Consider the following 24,105-nt stretch of genomic DNA (forward strand, 5'->3'; position numbering starts at 1 on the left):
GCCGTGTATCTAATCCCATCCTGTGTGATACTGTCTGCTGAGCTGCTGTATCTAATCCTATCCTGTGTGATACTGTCTGCTGAGCCGTGTATCTAATCCCATCCTGTGTGATACTGTCTGCTGAGCTATGTATCTTATCCCATCATGTGTGATACTGTCTGCTGAGCTGCTGTATCTAATCCCATCCTGTGTGATACTGTCTGCTGAGCCGTGTATCTAATCCCATCCTGTGTGATACTGTCTGCTGAGCTGCTGTATCTAATCCTATCCTGTGTGATACTGTCTGCTCAGCTGTGTATCTAATCCTATCCTGTGTGATACTGTCTGCTGAGCTGCTGTATCTAATCCTATCCTGTGTGATACTGTCTGCTGAGCTGCTGTATCTAATCCTATCCTGTGTGATACTGTCTGCTGAGCTGTGTATCTAATCCTATCCTGTGTGATACTGTCTGCTGAGCTGTGTAGCCAATTCTATCCTGTGTGATACTGCCTGCTGAGCCGTGTATCTAATCCCATCATGTGTGATACTGTCTGCTGAGCCGTGTATCTAATCCTATCCTGTGTGATACTGTCTGCTGAGCCGTGTATCTAATCCCATCCTGTGTGATATTGTCTGCTGTGCCGTGTATCTAATCCTATCCTGTGTGATACCCTCTGCTGTATCTAATCCTATCCTGTGTGATACTCTCTGCTGTATCTAATTCTATCCTGTGTGATACTCTGTGCTGTATCTAATCCTATCCTGTGTGATACGGTCTGCTGTATCTAATCCTATCATCTGTGATCCCATTTGCTGATCTGGTTTGGTCCTTGCTTGGCCTTGTGGTCCCCCCAGTCTCTGGCACACTGACCCCCGCAGTGTAATCCCCGTGTGACGCTTCTATAAAGACAGATTATTATTTTCCAAACATTTGGAGACAATCCTCCCCCGGCGGCTCCTCCGCATCCAGAAATACTCCGCAAGCTGCTCCGACTTTACACCATCTGCTGCCGCCGGGGGGCTGCAGGTCTCAGGCGGGTACTGCCAGGCTGGTGCCATCACCCTGTACAACCATAGAAACTGGCAGGAGAGCATCGGCACCTCCATCACCCCCCACCTGCCCGTCTGCAGGCACACAGAGGGGGCCCAACCTTATATTCCACCATCAGCTCCCTACTAAGTGGCTGTTCCTGCGAGCGCCGCCTCCTCAATGCTTTACACTGCAGTTCTGCTTCAGTGTATAAGCACAAGGTCAGTGGCGGCCAAGGTGGAAGCGGAGGCCGTGCTGCGTACCAGTCCCATAGCCAGGTCGGCGTCCCGGGGATGTCCTGCGTGTAGGGTGCCGTCCCGACAGGTTTCTGCATCCTCAGAATGGGCAAATGAGGATCTCCGGGCCCATAATGTCGTGTCGGGACGCCATCAGCGCGAGACGAGTAACCAGCCGCTCCCTCAGGACATGTTCCTTGTGTGTTTGAGACGCAGCGAGCGTCGTGCCGGATCCGGCAGCAGGAACATTAATCATTTATACGTTCACAAGAGAGATCCGGGAACCTGGAAGAGCCGCAGTAAAACTGTGCAAATCGCAGCTCACCCGCTCACGCCATGGAACGAGATGCCCACAGATATAGCACAGTGGCCAATTGGGCATGGCAGTGTGACTGCTGGGGTGACATCTTCATGTATGTGCAGCTCCGACACCTGAGAACATCACCATGACTATACTGACCAGCACAGGTCCAACAACACAAGCCCAAAGACCACCGCCAGGAGACCACCGCTAAGAGACCACCGCCAAGAGACTACCGCCAAGAGACCACCGCTGAGGCCAGAAAGGCAGACATTACCAGGAAAACTTGATTGAGTCTTTAGGCTATGTTCTAGTAGTCCACCACCATTACATTCTTGAGTCAAGCTCTCATCATTAATACATGGACCAGTCCTTAGGCCAAGCTCTAGTAGTCCACCACTATTACATGGACCAGTCCTTAGGCTGAGCCCTAGTAGTCCACCACCATTACATGGACCAGTCCTTAGGCTGAGCCCTAGTAGTCCACCACCATTACATGGACCAGTCCTTAGGCTGAGCCCTAGTAGTCCACCACTATTACATGGACCAGTTCTTAGGCTGAGCCCTAGTAGTCCACCACTATTACATGGACCAGTTCTTAGGCTGAGCCCTAGTAGTCCACTACTATTACATGGACAAGTCATTAAGCAGAGCTCTAGTAGTCCCCCACTATTACATGGACCAGTCCTTAGGCTGAGCCCTAGTAGTTCACCACTATTACATGGACCAGTCCTTAGGCCAAGCTCTAGTAGTCCACCACTATTACATGGACCAGTCCTTAGGCTGAGCCCTAGTAGTCCACCACTATTACATGGACCAGTCCTTAGGCCGAGCTCTAGTAGTCCACCACTATTACATGGACCAGTCCTGAAGCCGAGCTCTAGTAGTCCACCACTATTACATAGACTAGTCCTGAAGCTGAGCTCTAGTAGTCCACCACTATTACATTTACCAGTCCTTAGTGCAAGCTCTAGTAGTCCACCACTATTACATGGACCAGTCCTTAGGCCGAGCTCTAGTAGTCCACCACTATTACATGGACCAGTCCTGAGGCTAAGCTCTAGTAGTCCACCACTACTACATGGACCAGTCCTTAGGCCAAGCTCTAGTAGTCCACCACTACTACATGGACCAGTCCTTAGGCCAAGCTCTAGTAGTCCACCACTATTACATGGACCATTCCTTAGGCCGAGCTCTAGTAGTCCACCACTATAACATGGACCAGTCCTTAGGCCGAGCTCTAGTAGTCCGCCACTATTACATGGACCAGTGCTTAGGCTGAGCTCTAGTAGTCCACCACTATTACATGGACCAGTCCTTAGGCCGAGCTCTAGTAGTCCACCACTATTACATGGACGAGTCCTGAGGCTAAGCTCTAGTAGTCCACCACTATTACATGGACCAGTCCTGAGGCTAAGCTCTAGTAGTCCACCACTACTACATGGACCAGTCCTTAGGCCAAGCTCTAGTAGTCCACCACTATTACATGGAACAGTCCTTAGGCCGAGCTCTAGTAGTCCACCACTATTACATAGACCAGTCCTGAGGCTAAGCTCTAGTAGTCCACCACTACTACATGGACCAGTCCTGAGGCTAAGCTCTAGTAGTCCACCACTACTACATGGACCAGTCCTGAGGCTAAGCTCTAGTAGTCCACCACTACTACATGGACCAGTCCTGAGGCTAAGCTCTAGTAGTCCACCACTACTACATGGACCAGTCCTGAGGCTAAGCTCTAGTAGTCCACCACTATTACATGGACCAGTCCTGAGGCTAAGCTCTAGTAGTTCACCACTACTACATGGACCAGTCCTGAGGCTAAGCTCTAGTAGTCCACCACTACTACATGAAGCAGTCCTTAGGCCAAGCTCTAGTAGTCCACCACTATTACATGGACCAGTCCTTAGGTCAATCTTTAGTAGTCCCCACTATTACATGGACCATTTCTTAGGCCGAGCACTACTAGGCCATCACTAATTCTTTGACCAGTCCTTAGTAGAAGCACTAATAATCCATCACTAAGACCTGGTCCATCCTTAAGCGAACCTCTAGTAGTCCACCACTAATACATAGTCCAGACCTTAGGGCACCTCTAGTAGTTGTTGTCGTTAGCTGTTTAGTCGTTCACGATCCTCGACGACCCTAAAGGTGAGCTTCCTCCATGTTTTTCGGTTTTGCACTGCTTCTTTCAGTTGTGTGATATCCATGCCAGAAGTATATCCCTAAACCATGGACACTCTTTTCAACAAAGCACTAGTAGACTACTTATTACATGGCCCTGTCCTAAGGCCAAATCTACTAGTCAACCATTATTATAGTACATGGATCAGTTCTTAGGCCAAGGTCTAATAGTTCATCACTAACACATAGTCCAATCCTTAGTTCTAGCACTAGTAGACGACTACTAATACATGGACCAGTCCTTAGTCCTCCACTACTACATGCACCAGTCCTTAGGGCACGTCTACTATATGAACCAGTCCGTAGTCCACGTCTACTATATATGGACCAGTCCTTAGTCCACGTCTACTATAAATGGACCAGTCCTTAGTCCACGTCTACTATATATGGACCAGTCCTTAGTCCACGTCTACTATATATGGACCAGTCCTTAGTCCACGTCTACTATATATGGACCAGTCCTTAGTCCACGTCTACTATATATGGACCAGTCCTTAGTCCACGTCTACTATATATGGACCAGTCCTTAGTCCACGTCTACTATATATGGACCAGTCCTTAGTCCACGTCTACTATATATGGACCAGTCCTTAGTCCACGTCTACTATATATGGACCAGTCCTTAGTCCACGTCTACTATATATGGACCAGTCCTTAGTCCACGTCTACTATATATGGACCAGTCCTTAGTCCACGTCTTCTATATGGACCAGTTCTTAGTCCACGTCTTCTATATGGACCAGTCCTTAGTCCACGTCTTCTATATGGACCAGTCCTTAGTCCACCGCTACTACATGGACCAGTCCTTAGTCCTCCGCTACTGCATGGACCAGTCCTTAGTCCACCGCTACTGCATGGACCAGTCCTTAGTCCACCGCTACTGCATGGACCAGTCCTTAGTCCACCGCTACTGCATGGACCAGTCCTTAGTCGTCCACTACTACATGGACCAGTCCTTAGTCCACCGCTACTGCATGGACCAGTCCTTAGTCCACCGCTACTACATGGACCAGTCCTTAGTCCACCGCTACTACATGAACCAGTCCTTAGTCCAGCGCTACTACATGGACCAATCCTTAGTCCACCGCTACTACATGGACCAGTCCTTAGTCCACTGCTACTACATGGACCAGTCCTTAGTCCACCGCTACTACATGGACCAGTTCTTAGGTCAGACTCCTGCAGTCCCGCATTGATACAAGGCCCCTCCTTGGGTCAGCACGATGAGACTACCTCTTGTAGTCAGCAATCTCAGGGCGGAGGATGAATTGTTGGAAAGTTTCACTAGTCAGAAAGTTTCCTTCGTAAGGACTTACAGAACCGGTTTGCCTCGTTCCGGCTGCAGGCAGGACAAGCTCTTACCGAGGACTTTCTTCCAACATCTGATGACTAAGAGTTACTGGAAGGTGAACGCGGCTTAACCCCTTCCTGCGCCGTCATTACAGCTGGTCACACCAGTACAGTCAGGCTGCTTATGGGCATTTAAAGGGGCAGCACACCTGCAGACTATCTCACCTGTGTGAATGCAACCTATGACTCCTATAACCCCATCACGTTGTGTGTCGGAGGGATCGGTCGCTTCGCCGCCGCACGTCAGGCATCAGCTATAAGGCAGAACACGTAGAGGATGGTACTTGTAGTTCTACAGCTCCCAGTGTCCCCATAGAGAGGACCTTTCCGTCCAGTGAAGCGCGCCGGAGCTGACGGGTGTACACTGACATTAGGATCCTGGAAGAGCCGGCAGCATCTCTTCCTGCGAGTCCCTGTGTGACTGCGCAGCTCCAAATGGTTTATATAATAGATTAATACCGGAGCTGAACTCGTAATCACCCCGACCGCCCGGTGACGCAGAGCGATACTGACATACGGCGGAGCTTTACAGCTGCCTACAGACGCTGTGCACTCGCACACCTTATCACTCCATATTGTTAGTGGGGCTGATGACTGACAGGGGGCGCTGCAGCACTGAGGGATCTCTATGGCCGAGGTCCAATGTCCTTCATGTGGAGGGGCAGTGAGAGGCGAGCTGGAGCTTTCGTATGTCACTTTAAAAATCATTGCTCATCCTGTTCCCACGTGCGATGACATCAGAGTGGATGATGGGGGGAGTAGTCACACCGCCTGCGGGCCGCACCTCCATATCAGTGTCACAGTGCATGGCACAAGGTATACTGGGCATGTGCCAGGTCATGAGCAACTGCGTAGTAAGCGGCACAGCTGGTGTCATTTATGTGCCACACACATCATACCGATACACACACCCACGCAGAGCAAACTACACCATACTGATACACACATAAATATATATATATATACCCACACGGTGTATACACATGCCACACTGATACATATACACACTGACACAGAGCAAATGATACATCTATCATACTGATACATACACAATACCAATAGATACACGCTCCCCCATACAGAGAAAACTAAGTCCATAATACTGATACACGTACCCAGCGTTACCCCAGAACAACACCACATGCATCCCAAATACACAAATCATACTGCTAGCTATATACACAGCGCACTTGGGTCATGTGAGAATATATATGTGTGCCATGTATATAGCAGCACTATGTGTGGGTGAGTGTATATAGCTAGCAGTATGATTTGTGTATCTGGGATGCATGTAGTGTTGTTCTGGGGTATATATACATACATACACACCATACTGATAGATAGATACATACACTCACCAATACATAGAGCTACCCCAGAACAACAGTACTATATGTGATGTAAATACAAATGCCTGGTACACTCACACATCATACGGGTACACTCACACATCATACTGGTACACACTCACACATCATACTGGTACACTCACGCATCATACTGGTACACTCACACACACACACTTCATACTAGTACACTCACACATCATACTGGTACACTCACGCATCATACTGGTACACTCACACACACACACTTCATACTAGTACACTCACACATCATACGGGTACACTCACACACTCACACATCATACGGGTACACTCACACACACACACATCATACTGGTACACACACACACACACACTCACACATCATACGGGTACACTCACACACACACATCATACTGGTACACACACACACTCACACATCATACGGATACACTCACACATCATACGGGTACACTCACACATCATACGGGTACACACACATCATACGGGTACACACACACACACACACATCATACGGGTACACACACATCATACAGGTACACATACACACACACATCATACGGGTACACACACACACACACATCATACCGGTACACTCACACACACACATCATACTGGTACACTCACACATCATACTGGTACACTCACACATCATACTGGTACACACACACACTTCATACTGGTACACTCACACACACACACTTCATACTAGTACACTCACACATCATACGGGTACACTCACACACTCACACATCATACGGGTACACTCACACACACACACACATCATACTGGAACACACACACACACTCACACATCATACGGGTACACTCACACACACACATCATACTGGTACACACACACACACACACACACTCACACATCATACGGGTACACACACACACATCATACGGGTACACTCACACATCATACGGGTACACTCACACATCACACGGGTACACACACATCATACGGGTACACACACATCATACGGGTACACACACACACACACATCATACGGGTACACACACATCATACGGGTACACATACACACACACACATCATACGGGTACACACACATCATACTGGTACACTCACACAAACATCATACTGGTACACTCACACATCATACTGGTACACTCACACACTTCATACTGGTACACTCACACACACACACTTCATACTAGTACACTCACACATCATACGGGTACACTCACACACTCACACATCATACGGGTACACTCACACACACACACACACACATCATACAGGTACACTCACACACACACATCATACTGGTACACACACACACACACACTCACACATCATACGGGTACACTCACACATCATACGGGTACACACACACATCATACGGGTACACACACACACACACACACACACACACATCATACGGGTACACACACATCATACGGGTACACATACACACACACACACACACATCATACGGGTACACATACACACACACATCATACGGGTACACACACACACACACACATCATACGGGTACACACACACACATCATACGGGTACACTCACACACACACATCATACGGGTACACACACACACACACATCATACGGGTACACACACACACATCATACTGGTACACACACACACACATCATACTGGTACACTCACACATCATACTGGTACACTCACACACAGGTACACACACACCATACGGGTACACACACACATCATACTGGTACACTCACACACAGGTACACACACATCATACGGGTACACACACACACACACATCATACAGGTGCACATGCACACACACACACCATACTGGTACACACACACACACATCATACTGGTACACACACACACCATACTGGTACACACACACACATCATATGGGTACACACACACACACATCATATGGGTACACACACACACACACACACACACACACACACATTATATGGGTACACACACACACACACATCATACGGGTACACACACACACACATCATACGGGTACACACACACACATCATACGGGTACACACACACACACACACATCATACAGGTACACACACATCATACGGGTACACACACACACATCATACGGGTACACACACACACACACACATCATATGGGTACACACACACACATCATACGGGTACACACACACACACACCATACAGGTACACACACACACACACATCATACAGGTACACACACAGACACATCATACAGGTACACACACACACACACACATCATACGGGTACACACACACACATCATACGGGTACACACACACACACACACATCATACGGGTACACACACACACACATCATACGGGTACACACACACACACACATCATACGGGTACACACACACACACACACACATCATATGGGTACACACACATCATACAGGTACACACACACACATCATTCATCATACGGGTACACACACACACACACATCATACTGGTACACACACACACACATCATACAGGTACACGCACACACACACACATCATACAGGTACACACACACACACACATCATACAGGTACACACACAGACACATCATACAGGTACACACACACACACATCATACGGGTACACACACACACACATCATACAGGTACACACACACACACACACATCATATGGGTACACACACACACACATCATACAGGTAAACACACACACACACACACATCATTCATCATACGGGTACACACACACACACACACATCATACTGGTACACACACACACACATCATACTGGTACACACACACTTCATACTGGTACACACACACACACACACCATACGGGTACACACACATCATACACATCATTCTGGTACACACACACACACATCATACGGGTACACACACATCATACACATCATTCTGGTACACACACACACACATCATTCTGGTACACACACACACACATCATACTGGCACATACACACACCATACTGGTACACACACACACACACACACATCATACTGGCACACACACACACATCATACTGGCACACACACACACACACACATCATTCTGGTACACACACACACACACACATCATACGGGTACACACACACACACACACACACACATCATACGGGTACACACACATCATACACATCATTCTGGTACACACACACACACATCATACTGGCACACACACACACCATACTGGTACACACACACACACACACACACACACACACACACACACATCATACTGGCACACACACACACATCATACTGGCACACACACACACACCATACTGGTACACACACACACACACACACACACCATACTGGTATACACACAAACACACACACACATCATACGGGTACACACACACACACACACACACACACACACACACATCATACGGGTACACACACATCATACACATCATTCTGGTACACACACACACACACATCATACTGGCACACACACACACCATACTGGTACACACACACACACACACACACACATCATACTGGCACACACACACACATCATACTGGCACACACACACACACCATACTGGTACACACACACACACACACACACCATACTGGTATACACACACACACACACACACATCATACTGGTACACACACACACACACACTTCATACTGGTACACACACACACTTCATACGGGTACACACACACACACACATCATACTGGTACACACACACAGACATCATACTGGTACACACACACATCATACTGGTACACACACACACACATCATACTGGTACACACACACATCATACTGGTACACACACACATCATACTGGTACACACACACATCATACTGGTACACACACACACACCATACTGGTACACTCACACACACACACACACACACACACCATACTGGTACACTCACACACACTTCATACGGGTACACTCACACATCATACTGGTACACTCACACACATCATACTGGTACACTCACACATCATACGGGTACACTCACACACACACACACACACCATACTGGTACACACACACACACCATACTGGTACACACACACACACCATACTGGTACACACACTTCATACGGGTACACTCACACACACTTCATACGGGTACACACACACACATACACACTTCATACGGGTACACACACACACACACACACACTTCATACGGGTACACACACACACACACTTCATACGGGTACACACACACACACATCATACGGGTACACACACACACACATCATACTGGTACATTCATATCATACTGGTACACTTCCTCTTATCCAAGAACTAAACTAGACGTGTTGCACATATATACACTCTCCCCACAGTCCGGAAGTAAACTATGCACACGTCACACATACACATCATACTGATACACGCAGAGCTAAGCAAGAAGTAAACCCCATACTCATCATGCTAACACCCATCCATAATACTTCTACAGGCATCACAGGAACACGTCATACTAACACACACACCTGTGCTCACACTGCACACCTCTCACCCACCGAGGACTGCACCGAACCTCTCGATTCCAGGAAAGGCGCATTCAGAAGGGCAAGTTTTGTGCGTTGTGAGATACACAAAACTACAACCTATTATTTGCAAGGGGCCACCCTGGAGCGGACCCTCGGCAGGAGACGTAACAGGTGCTGGAGCTCATCCTGCCCTCAGACTCCCCTACAATACATTGTATCCCCCCCAGTATCACCAGAGGGGTCCAGCAGATGAACTGGGGGGTAGCTGTATCGTCCCCCCTGGGATCTGACCCCGTGGACACATAGTAACAGGAAGCAAACTCAGCAGATATAGTAGAACCACAACTGATACAATGTAACAAGTGAACTCAGACTCAACTGATACATTGTATCAACTGCAATCCAAGCCAAGACATAGTGAGGTTCAGGAGGAGACCCATCAGTAACGAGTGGAGCCGGACCTCAGCGGATACAGTGTACCCTCCGGCAGTCCTCACCTTGATCTTGTGCAGTGCCCTCTCCTCTTCCAGGATCTGCACCCACACCGTGACCCCGGACTTGCTGTAGGTCACTGTCCATCCAGCCTCGGACTGACACTCCGTCCTGAAGTTCTGGAAGTCGCGGTCGTCTGGGATCTGGACGTGGTCCCTGGACATGGCGACAGGTGCTGGCGGCCACTCACAGAGTACTCTCAGGTCTGGGGCTCAGCGCAGGCTGCACATCCATATGGCACAGCCCTGGGAGCCTGGGGGCAGGGATCCGGTTCTTCTGGACCAGCAGGATGAGCGCCCGCAGATGCCCTGGAGAACGGCGGGTGATGTGAGACTCCAAGAGCCTGGGAGAAAGGAATATAAGCTTATTCTATGTACACAGAGCGCCCCCTCCCACAGCGCACACACCCCCCTGCCACATCTGGCAGCCGCTGGGTCCTACTGCCGGCCTCTCTACAGCGCACAGAAAGCTGGGCAGCACGGCATAGGACATGCTGTGAGGGTTTTTTTGCACGCACGTAAATATGAACATGGAAAACGCAAGTCTGAACAGCCCAACGCTAATCAATGGGGTTTAGGCTCTTCGTATTAGGATACAGTAACACAGGCGAGAAACTCCGATCAATATTGCCCTCTTAGGCTAATTTCACACGGGCGAGTGCGATATTGGGCTGTGAAACACGACCCGATATTGCTCTTGTCGACGCGCAATTTCCCCGTGCATGCGAGGCGTTTTTGGGTCGAGAACGTCCCTCATCACTTTAGGGAAGTAACGATCTGTCAGCTGCGCCGGTTTTCAGTCGGAAACATTGCATCGCGATTTCCCCCCCCCCCCCCCCCCAATGGGGCTTGAAACCCACAGCATTCAAAACCCCATCTCTAGTTCAAATCCGCACGACTTTTTTCTCGCAGCGGAGAAGCTTCCCAGCGCGGGCGTACGTCTTACGGAATTGTTGTTCCGGATTTCTAACATATAGAAGATGTAATTCCGCAAAGCGATACAAAGAACGCATTCCGCATTTAGAAGAGCCGCAAACATTGCAGGTAACTGGACAACTTATTATATACGGGACGAGCGCGGCAGGCGTTATATGGCCTGTGCTGATAGGACTGAGGGCCACGATGGGGGCTGTAGGGCTGCAGTCATCACTGTGACTACATCTGATAAGAGGAAGGACAACACACAGTCACGTTGATCAGCAGGGACCCCCAGAATGTAAAGAGACACTACCCCACTCACGTGTGACGCTTGTGTTCAGTAATGAGGGTGACCACCACGCCCGCTGACCATACCGGACTCTGGTATGTGGGGCAACTGGTCAGACCACCCCGCCCACAGCCAATAGTGACAGTGCCAGGATTATAACCCCCATCATCCCCTGCTTGGGAAGTCAGGGGCGGATTTATCATCTGAGACCACCCTAGACCCTCCAGTTATGGAAATCTCTGAGATAAAGATAACCAACCTCCAGGGTCTCCTGTCCCGATGACAAGCTTTCAGTCACTAGTGGCCTAGTGGGTAAGAGTTCTGGTGACTAAATAGTTCCATATCCATTTCCCAGCAAAGAAGTAGGCAAAACGGCCAATCCTTGGTGACTAAATGGGCAAAAATAACAGTCTCCGATGACCAACGGCATCCGGGCCAACTGGGTGAATGCTCGACCCCTGGTGACCAAGTGTTCGATCACTGGTGGATAAGAGCTCTTCTCTCTGGCAACTACGTGGGTGGGAGTTGTGTTCTCCGATGACCAACTAGCAAACATCTAATCCAGCCCCAGTAATCAACTACATAAATCTTTGACCCCCTGGTGACCAAGTGATCAAATGTTTGGACAGCAGTGACCGAGTGGGGAAGTAACCATATCCCAGCAATCAAGTGGCCAAACGTCCAATGCCTGGTGCCTGAATGGGCCACAGTTCTGGACCTTGCTGGCCAAATAATCCAAACACTTGGGATCAAATTAAGGTGACCAAGTAGGCAAGTATCTGGTCCCTGAACACCAAACAGGCAACTGACCAGTTGACATACCGGGCCACACCGTGAGACCCAATGCCCAGTCTCCAATGACCCAGTGTTACATTTACTGGGATTGTTGCTTGGCACTTGGTGCCCAGTGGGGGGGCAAACAAGCTCCACATCAGACTGGGAGAGGAAGGGGTTAATACTGTACGCCTTGCATCGCCCTCTTATAGACTGGTGTTATAAACTGCAGACGGTCCACCAATCACATCGTAGATCAATACAGCGAAGGGGAGCGCCTGGTTTATAGGTGCCTACGTGTCCCCCACCCCCACCCCACCCCACTGTGGCGCTGACCTTGGCAGGCCTTGCGGTAATAGGATTAGTGGTGTCAGGTGTCGCTATAATATCAGCACTTGCCTAATACGGGTTATTATCCGGATTATAGAGACAGGAGGGAGAAGGAGCACTCCCAACATCCTGCACCATTCTCCCCCCTCCCCCCCCCCCTCACTTGCTGTCATCGCCCCCATACTGTTCTCTTCATGCGTCAGTCTTCACTGTATTTCTGGCATTCTATTCATGAACCAGGGATGCTCAGGATGAGCTATGACCTCTCACCAGTAACAATGCTGCACCTCTAACTGTGGTCTATGGAGGCGCAGGGAATATGGTATATCCCTTTAAGTAATTTTACAATCTGTGAACGGTGTTAATCAGATCCTTTAACCCCTTCCCGCCCCAGAGAATACATGTACGTCCTGGGGCTGGGACGTGGTTGCCTCGAATGGACCTACATTTATGTCCCACGGATAGCAACAGTGAGAACACCGATCCCCTCTATTAACCCTTTACCTGCCGCAATCAAGAATGATCGTGGCATGTAAAGGGTTCACAGACCGAAGGCGCTCTTTCTCTGTCATCATCAGACCTCCGCGACACCAGACAATGCTGTCTGGGTCTGCCATGGACAGAAGTACTGCAGTGTATTATCAGAGCAATCAGAGCAATGGCAAGTTCAAGTCCCCTACAGGGACATGAGAAATGTAGAAAAGAGAAAATAAAAATAGTAAAAAAAAACACAGTAATTTAAAAAACCCTTCTTTGCGCACTCTCCCATCTTTGTTTAAAAAACTAAATAAAAAACCCACATTTGGGGTCATCGCACCGTGATAACAAGACACTTTTTATCCTGCACAGCAAAACACTGAAAAAAAAAACCCCAAAACCTAAAAAATGAAGCAAAAGGATTTTGTTCATTTCCAAAAAAAAAATGCAATAAAAAAGATCAAAAACCCCAAATGCTGCTAATAAGAACTGCACCTCTTCACACAAGGACAAGTCCTCCCGGGGCCCGCCCAGCGAAGGGTCAGTTATGGGACTCTGACTGCAGCGATGGAAAAAAGCAAGAGTGGAAGAAGCTACAAAAGCTCCGGACCCTTTCGGATTGTCGCGGTCGGCAGATACAACGTATCCCGTCATTTATGCTCTATGATCAACACGGTAAAAAAACCAACCCAGAGCTGACGGATTGTACTTCTTACCCTCCCAAAAAATGTGATGAAAAGTTACACAAAACATTATATGTACCCAAAAACTGCAGCCCGCCCTGCAGAAACATCCGGCCGCGGCGACGGAGAAAGAAAAGCGTCACGGCTTTTAAAAAATGGAGATGAAAATTCCCCAAAAATTGTTGCCTCCTGTGCCATCAGCAGGCCCACATGCTTTACACTGCAGTCCTGCTCTACTAAGGTAGACCTGTGATCAGTAACTATTAGGTATGGATGGCTCAGGTAGTCTAAAGGGAGGAGTCACAGAAAGAGGGTGGAGCCTGAAGAGCCGCATTAAAGGAGCTTTACATGTTGAGTCATCTGATGTGCCAAAAGGGGCACAAAATAGGGCCGTGTTTACACGGGCGAGTGCGATATCGCTCCGAGAAACTACCAGGCCAATATTGCAATCCTAAATCTGCGATTATATGTGACTGCGATGCATTTTGTTTCAATTGGAAAGTAATGACGCATCGCCTTGCGCTCGCTGTTCCCGCGCGGTTCATCTGGTTTTTAACCCGCCCACAGCAAATAACGAGCGAGTTTTCTGCAACATCGCTAAATAATGGCCCGTGCTCCAGGGAAGAGGTCCATGTAACTGAACCTATTGGGAAGAAGGGGTTAATACTTTGCATATATCTGTGCCTCGCCCAAACGCCCGGATCCTCTCCGATCTTCTCGCTCATGCAAATAAGCCCTAAGTAAGCTGAGTCACAGCACGCTGAGTGTGTTACATAGGACTGCAAGCAACCCTAAACCGGTCAGCACAAAAGCAAGTAAATGGGTCAGACGGCCCGCGGCTCCTAGAAGTGGCCCTATAGAGATACATTAGCCGCATCGTCCATTATCGGCGCCGCCTGCGCTTCATGTCTTCCAGGTCACTTGACTTGAGAACGGTCAGAATATAGCAGATTCCTGCACAGACTCCTCTCTGAGGAGGGAAACTCTCATCATCTGGAGCCGCTGCACCTACAGAGATATACGGTGACACCAACGCACGATATAAACGGTCTTGCTGGGTTTCTCCACCTACATCAGCGCCCCCTGCTGACCGGGAATAATGGGGGTCATTCACTATGTAATCTACACAAGAATGCTGGCGGAAAAAAGTCGCAAAGTGTTGCAACTTTTCTTCCTCTTGCACTGACCCAATACTTTTTTTAAACTGGGCGTGGCTTGTCAGGAGGGGGCCGGACCAACAAAATTAAGTATAATTTATAGGAAAAACTGACAAAAATTTTGCCAGAAATGTACGCCTGGTCGGGACCAATTGTGCTTTCCTGTGCTTGATAAAGACCCGAGTACAGGGTCGATACGTGGCTGCTTGCTTCCTCATGTCTCAATAAAGAAGAGGATTTTAATGAATGCTGCCTGGTTCTTCCTTTCTACATTGCTTTCCTGTGAAGGCGCATGGAGGTGCTGAACACACAAAGAGGCGTCCGCCGGGGGAAACTTTACTTGGCCCAATGCAGGAAATGGAAGGTTTAGTACATTTTCCACAATGACTTCTTGAAGAGCTGATTGTCTAAGTGTCACAGGTGCTTTACTCATTAAACAGAGGTACACAAAGCCTGGATACTGACAGATCTGGTCAGTGTGAGCCGCACCTCAATATAAGTAACTTCCAGCAGATGTGCTATAAAGACGCAAGGAGCTGCAAAAGCTAAAGACCCGGTCAGTCCACGGTTATTATCTACAGATGGAGGACATTCCGGACTCTTCTACTCTCCCCAGGAGCGTCCGGTTATATCATTTCAAGGGCACAACGGGCAATCCTGAAAGAGGGGAGGAAGAGTCCAGGAGGAACAGCAGAGGACCCACAGAAGACCCTATAGACTGCAGGGCCCTCTTATATTAGGGAAACACTGACTGAGAATGGTGATGATGGATGGACACCACCAAGGACGATGCTGCTGGACAAAAATACACAGCAGCCCGTCTCATGTCTGTCCAAGACGTCTTGGATGTCCCACAATGCTTCTGGGAAGTGTTCTATGGACGGAGGAGACAAAAGGGGAAGATTATAACACAACGCACAACATGGAGGAAGAAGAACCCTGCGCACAACACCAAAGCCTCATGCAACCTCATGCAAGTCTGGTGGAGGAGGCATCATGGTTTGAGGCTATGGTGGAGGAGGCATCATGGTTTGAGGCTATGGTGGAGGAGGCATCGTGGTTTGAGGCTATGGTGGAGGAGGCATCATGGTTTGAGGCTATGGTGGAGGAGGCAACATGGTTTGAGGCTATGGTGGAGGAGGCATCGTGGTTTGAGGCTATGGTGGAGGAGGCATCATGGTTTGAGGCTATGGTGGAGGAGGCATCGTGGTTTGAGGCTATGGTGGAGGAGGCATCATGGTTTGAGGCTATGGTGGAGGAGGCAACATGGTTTGAGGCTATGGTGGAGGAGGCATTGTGGTTTGAGGTGGCTTTGCTCCTCGGGGCCTGGACACCTTGTGATCACTGAGGGAACAATGAGTTCTCAGGTGAATAAGAGCGTCTTGCTGGAGGTTTTACGGGCCTCCCGGATCTCAAGCTGAAGACACATTGGGTGTAGCAACAAGACAAAGACACAAAGTACACAAGTAATCAGCTAAAGAACGGTGGAAGATGATTTGTGTTCTGAAATATCCAAGTCTGGGTCCTGATCTTATCTTTATAGAGGACTATGCACCCAAGGCATCCCAGAAATACTGATGAACTGAAACATACTTGCAAGAAGGGAAGGGTCCAAAATTCCTCAACTTTGTGCAAAACGTATTTGCAGGTACGGGAAATGATTGGAGGAGGTGGCTGATGCTAAGGGGATTTACAGGTTATTAAATTCATGGGTTCACTTACTTTTTATCCCTGTGAATGATGAATGGTACAAGCGTCTGTGTTATTGGCTTCATTGGTTATAATTGTGACCTAGATACAATCAGTCTACATTTTATTAGTAATCAGTGCAGAAATCCAGAGAATTCCAAAGGGTTCACTTACTTTTTCTTGCAACTGTACAAACACATGGTAGCTGGGGGCCCTACGGCAGATACTGTACTGGTCCCAGCAGTTCCCGCTGTGGCTGCTGCTAGAGACTATTTGTGTATTACGTGTCAAGTGTCACCCGGGTCGGTCAGGTTATTAGGGTTTACTTATTACATGGCGAGTTATCGGAAACGCCGTCTTTCGCTCCATTGCTGGTTTGTTTGCTCAGGGAGGGGAGAGGCTCCTGCTGCACAGCTGTTGCATCCGGGACCCATCTTGTCTCATCCCATCTGAACCCTTGAAGCCCCTGCAGACAACCTGTCCGCCAGGAGGGTCCGGCCACAGCGCTAATACCTCGCACAGAGTGATGGGACAGGCACAGACATTGCAGGGCGTTAACGCATTTCCATCGGTTTTCTCGGACGCCATTTTTATGTATGTTTCCCATACAACTGATTTCTGAACATTGTCACCCGCTGCAACCTGCGCCATATTCTGAGGTAGCGAGCGGGGTTTACGACACGCACGTACATTTCCGTACTGCCCCTTTAATGCCCAGAGAATGGAGCACTTGCTGAATTCTTCGCGGTTCTGTATAGCCGTAACGCAGTAAAGTGCCAGGAACCAGCCAGCCTATAAATAGACGGCAGGATCCAGGCGTTGGCGCTGAGATCCCGTTAATGCCAGCCTATTCAGCTCGCCGAGTCTTATTCTCCTCGCTAAATCTACATGATAATGGCGCTCAGCGGGAGGAGAGCGGCGAATGAGAGGAGAACGATGACTCACGACTCCAGCTGCGCTCCACAGACACAATCACCTGAGTCATTATGGTAACGGAGCAACAAGGAACCTGGGAAATGCTAAGCAGCGCAGGCGGTGACCGGAGCGCGGCGACACGGGGGCCAACATGTCAGCACTGGATGCACACACTGACTCCTCCGCACACGGCACTTCACAGGTTAAAATGGACCAGATCTACAAGATTACTGAGAACAATCACACTTCAATCTACTCATGCAATGTCACCTCCAGAGCTGCATCCATAATTCTGCTGCTATATTGTGTCTAATATTCCAGTCACCTCCAGAGCTGCATTTACTATTTAGACATGGGAATAAAGACAAACTCTAGACAGCAGGGACTGGGGGACTGAACCTCTAGACAGCAGGGACTGGGGGGCTGAACCTCTAGACACCAGGGACTGGGGGACTGAGCCTCTAGACACCAGGGTCTGGGGCACTGAGCCTCTAGACACCAGGCACTGGGGCGCTGAGCCTCTAGACACCAGGGACTGGGGCGCTGAGCCTCTAGACACCAGGGACTGGGGCGCTGAGCCTCTAGACACCATAATTCTGCTGCTATATTGTGTCTAATATTCCAGTCACATCCAGAGCTGCATTTACTATTTAGACATGGGAATAAAGACAAACTCTAGACAGCAGGGACTGGGGGGCTGAACCTCTAGACAGCAGGGACTGGGGGGCTGAACCTCTAGACACCAGGGACTGGGGGACTGAGCCTCTAGACACCAGGGTCTGGGGCACTGAGCCTCTAGACACCAGGGTCTGGGGCACTGAGCCTCTAGACACCAGGGACTGGGGCGCTGAGCCTCTAGACACCAGGGACTGGGGCGCTGAGCCTCTAGACACCAGGGACTGGGGCGCTGAGCCTCTAGACACCAGGGACTGGGGCGCTGAGCCTCTAGACACCAGGGACTGGGGTGCTGAGCCTCTAGACACCAGGGACTGGGGCGCTGAGCCTCTAGACACCAGGGACTGGGGCGCTGAACCTCTAGACACCAGGGACTGGGGGGGCTGAACCTCTAGACACCAGGGACTGGGGGGCTGAACCTCTAGACACCAGGGACTGGGACACTGAGCCTCTAGACACCAGGGACTGGGAGACTGAGCCTCTAGACACCAGGGACTGGGACACTGAGCCGCTAGACACCAGGGACTGGGGCACTGAACCTCTAGACACCAGGGACTGGGGCACTGAACCTCTAGACACCAGGGACTGGGGGACTGAACCTCTAGACACCAGGGACTGGGGGACTGAACCTCTAGACACCAGGGACTGGGGCACTGGACCTCTAGACACCAGGGACTGGGGCACTGGACCTCTAGACACCAGGGACTGGGGCACTGGACCTCTAGACACCAGGGACTGGGGCACTGGACCTCTAGACACCAGGGACTGGGGCACTGGACCTCTAGACACCAGGGACTGGGGCACTGGACCTCTAGACACCAGGGACTGGGGCACTGGACCTCTAGACACCAGGGACTGGGGCACTGGACCTCTAGACACCAGGGACTGGGGCACTGGACCTCTAGACACCAGGGACTGGGGCACTGAGCCTCTAGACACCAGGGACTGGGGCACTGAGCCTCTAGACACCAGGGACTGGGGCACTGAGCCTCTAGACACCAGGGACTGGGGCACTGAGCCTCTAGACACCAGGGACTGGGGCACTGAGCCTCTAGACACCAGGGACTGGGGCACTGAGCCTCTAGACACCAGGGACTGGGGCACTGAGCCTCTAGACACCAGGGACTGGGTCACTGAGCCTCTAGACACCAGGGACTGGGGCACTGAGCCTCTAGACACAAGGGACTGGGGCACTGAGCCTCTAGACACCAGGGACTGGGGCACTGAGCCTCTAGACACCAGGGACTGGGGCACTGAGCCTCTAGACACCAGGGACTGGGGCACTGAGCCTCTAGACACCAGGGACTGGGGCACTGAGCCTCTAGACACCAGGGACTGGGGCACTGAGCCTCTAGACACCAGGGACTGGGGCACTGAGCCTCTAGACACCAGGGACTGGGGCACTGAGCCTCTAGACACCAGGGACTGGGGCGCTGAGCCTCTAGACAGCAGGGACTGGGGGGCTGAATCTCTAGACACCAGGGACTGGGGGACTGAACCTCTAGACACCAGGGACTGGGGGACTACACCAACAGGCACAGAGACACTGAACCACTAGACAGCAGAGACTGGGGCACTGAACCTCTAGACACCAGGGACTGGGGAACTGAACCTCTAGACACCAAGGACTGGGGGACTACCCCAACAGGCACAGAGACACTGAACCACTAGACAGCAGGGATTAAGAAACTATACCACCAGGCACCAGAGACTGAGACACTAACAGTAGGGACTGGCACATTAAACCATAGGACACGAGGGACTGGGGCACTGAACCTCTAGGCACCGGGGACTGGGGCACTGAACCTCTAGGCACCGGGGACTGGGGCACTGAACCTCTAGGCACCGGGGACTGGGGCACTGAACCTCTAGGCACCGGGGACTGGGGCACTGAACCTCTAGGCACCGGGGACTGGGGCACTGAACCTCTAGATGCCAGTGACTGGGAAATTGTACCTCTAGACACCATGGACTGAATGTTAAACCACTAGACAGCATGGATTGGGAAACAGGACCACTAGACATCAGGGACTGAGACAATAAATTACTGAGATATTAAACCACTAGACCCCAGGGACTGGGGCACAGAACCACTGAACTCTAGGGAATGAGGGATGGGTGATGTACGAACAGGAGGGAAGCCATGTACAGTGGTGCGGCGCCATGGAGAGCTTTGTGGGTGAGGATGATGAGTTTGAATTGAGTTCTGCAGTGGATGGGCAGCCGGTGCAGCGACTGGCACAGGGCAGAGGCATCTGAGTAACGACTGGACATGAAAATGAGCCCGGCTGCCACATTCAGGATGGACTAAAGAGGGGATGAGCGAGGCCGATGAGCAGCGAGTTGTAGTAGTCGAGTTGGGAGTGGATGAGGGCGACCACGAGTGTCTTCAGTGAGTCCGTGGGGAGGAACGGACGGATTGTAGCAATATTCCTGAGGTGCAGGTGGCATGTCCGGGCCAGAGATTGGATGTGGGGGGTAAAGAAGAGACCAGTGTGGCCTCAAGGCAGCGGGTGTGCTGTCTGGGGGTTATGGTGGTGCCAGATACTGGAATGGAGAGACCAAGGACAGGGGCACTGGACCATAAGATACCAGGGACAGGGGCACTAAACCCCTGGACACCAAGGACTGAGGACTGGACCCCTGGACACCAGGGACTGAGGCACTGGACCACTGGACACCAGGGACTAAGGCACTGGACCACTGGACACCAGGGACTGAGGCACTGGACCACTGGACACCAGGGACTGAGGCACTGGACCACTGGACACCAGGGACTGAGGCACTGAACACTAGGACTGGGGCACTGGACAACAGGGACTGGGGCACAGGACTGCTGGACACCAGGGACTGGGGCACTGGAAAACCAGGACTGGGGCACTGGACCCCTGGACACCAGGGACTAGGACACTAGACCCCTTGAGAGCAGAGACTGGGGCACTGGATCGCTGGACCCCAAGGACTGAGGCACTGGACCGCTTTAAACCAGGGACTGGGGCACTGGACTGCTGGACACCAGGGACTGGGGCACCACACTGCTGGGCACCAGGGGCTGGGGCACTGGACTGCTGGACACCAGGGGCTGGGGCACTGGACCCCTTGACATCATGGACATGGGCACCGGACTCCTGTACACCAAGGACTTGGGCACTGAACCACTAGACACTAGGGACTGGGGCACTGAACCAGTAAATACCATGGATGGTATATCTGGTCCCTGGTGCAGCAGGCGATGGTCTCTTTTGCCATTCGGATTCTCTCGGTTATTATAATCTGGGTCATTTTCCGTGTTTTCAGGCCTGATGAGGAAGATAAAGGATTTGATAAGCCTTCGTCATAAACCTCCAGCATACTAATCTCTGTATAATAGAGCCCGGGCAGATGTTCAGGAGCCCCATCACTGCCAGCCTTAAAGGGACAGAGAAGGGGTTTGTAAGGAACGCCGCTCAGTCAGAAGAACCGCGGATCTATTTTGCATTGTTTGAAAGTTTTCTGGATGTAGCCTGCAGTGTAAAGCATGGAGGTCTTCACACAACCCCATGCTCATTATCCCTCACACCTGCAGGATAGTGTATGGGTACCTGAGTATACACAAGAGGAAACACTGTGTTTTCATGTACTTTTTAGGCAAGACTCCTCCATACTTTACACTGCAGGCTGAATCCAGAGAACTGCTTTACTTCCCAGAACTGTTTTTCCTCATAGTTTTCCCATCAGCTTGTCGTCCCGCTGAGACTTTCTGTGCGCAATCCTTACGAGATTTTCTGTTATTAGCGCCCCAGACCAGTTCACAGCGCTGCAGCGTCCGCCGCTGACACGCCCATTCCATAGTCTGTATAGTGCATGCAGACTTGCCATTCAGGTCTCTAGGAAAGCTGGGTGATGGGCTGAAGCTGGGGGCTGGAGGCATAACAGACACCAGGGCTCCTCTTAAAGGGGCAGCGCCCAGTTAAAGGTACTAGTTCTGTCTGCATCACGGGAGGAGGAGTGTGCGGTGTACACTATTTACCCAGTGATGATGATGATAGTCAGACAATGGCGCTCTGTGTTCTTCGCCGCTCCTCCCTCTTCAGGATTCCTGGAGAGAAGAATAAATTAGAATTAACACCTTCATGTCTGGAAGGCAAAATGGTGCAATTCAGGAATCAAAAACAGACCCAAACTGCTAATTCCCCCCCCCCCAATAATGGAAACCCTGTTCTCTCACAATATATACACCAATTACTTATCACATAGTTGTCCGGCGTTACATCATGTTTTATACTTTAGTCACATCTTCTACTCCAGTCGCACCCAGAGCTGCATTCACAGTTCTGCTGTTACAGTATATCACATCTTCCACTCCAGTCACCTTCAGAGCTGCATTCACAATTCTGCTGTCAGATGCAAAGCTGCAATAAAAATTTTGCAGGCTAATAGTTACAATATATTGATTCTTGAATTCCTTCATGTTTGTCCTCTTGTCACATCGAGAGCTGCAGCCCAATCCTGCTTACAATATATCTTCACCGGTCACTTTCAGAGCTGCATTGGAAATTATGCAGACTGCCACTGTGTATCTATCGCCACAGTGTGCACCCGGCCCGCTCATGTGTCATGCACTGTACATTATTGGATGCAGCTCTGGATGTGATTGGAATGGTCGATGCCTCTCTGGATGTGACTGCAATATAAGAATTGGGAATGCAGCTCTGGAAGCGATTAGAGTAGAACTGTGAAGGTAGCTTTGTATGTGAGTGGAGTGTAAGAACTGAATGCAGCTTTGGGTGACTGAAGTATTAGACTTGTGAATGCAGCTCTCTGT

At 50.2% G+C, this 24,105-nt stretch overlaps 1 protein-coding gene across 1 annotated transcript in view; it reads right to left on the reverse strand.

Moving 5' to 3' along the window:
- The window catches only part of STARD10 (StAR related lipid transfer domain containing 10), a 29,731-nt gene extending 18,020 nt beyond the window's left edge, over nt 1-11,711 (reverse strand). The window contains exon 1 of the mRNA XM_066588391.1: nt 11,401-11,711. Coding sequence (XP_066444488.1) covers nt 11,401-11,559 — 159 coding nt within the window. The 5' untranslated portion in view covers nt 11,560-11,711. The remainder of the gene's footprint in view (nt 1-11,400) is intronic.
- Between the last annotated feature and the right edge of the window lie 12,394 nt (nt 11,712-24,105).

This window comes from Eleutherodactylus coqui, chromosome 1 (genome assembly GCF_035609145.1).
Source record: "Eleutherodactylus coqui strain aEleCoq1 chromosome 1, aEleCoq1.hap1, whole genome shotgun sequence".
NCBI lineage: Eukaryota > Metazoa > Chordata > Amphibia > Anura > Eleutherodactylidae > Eleutherodactylus > Eleutherodactylus coqui.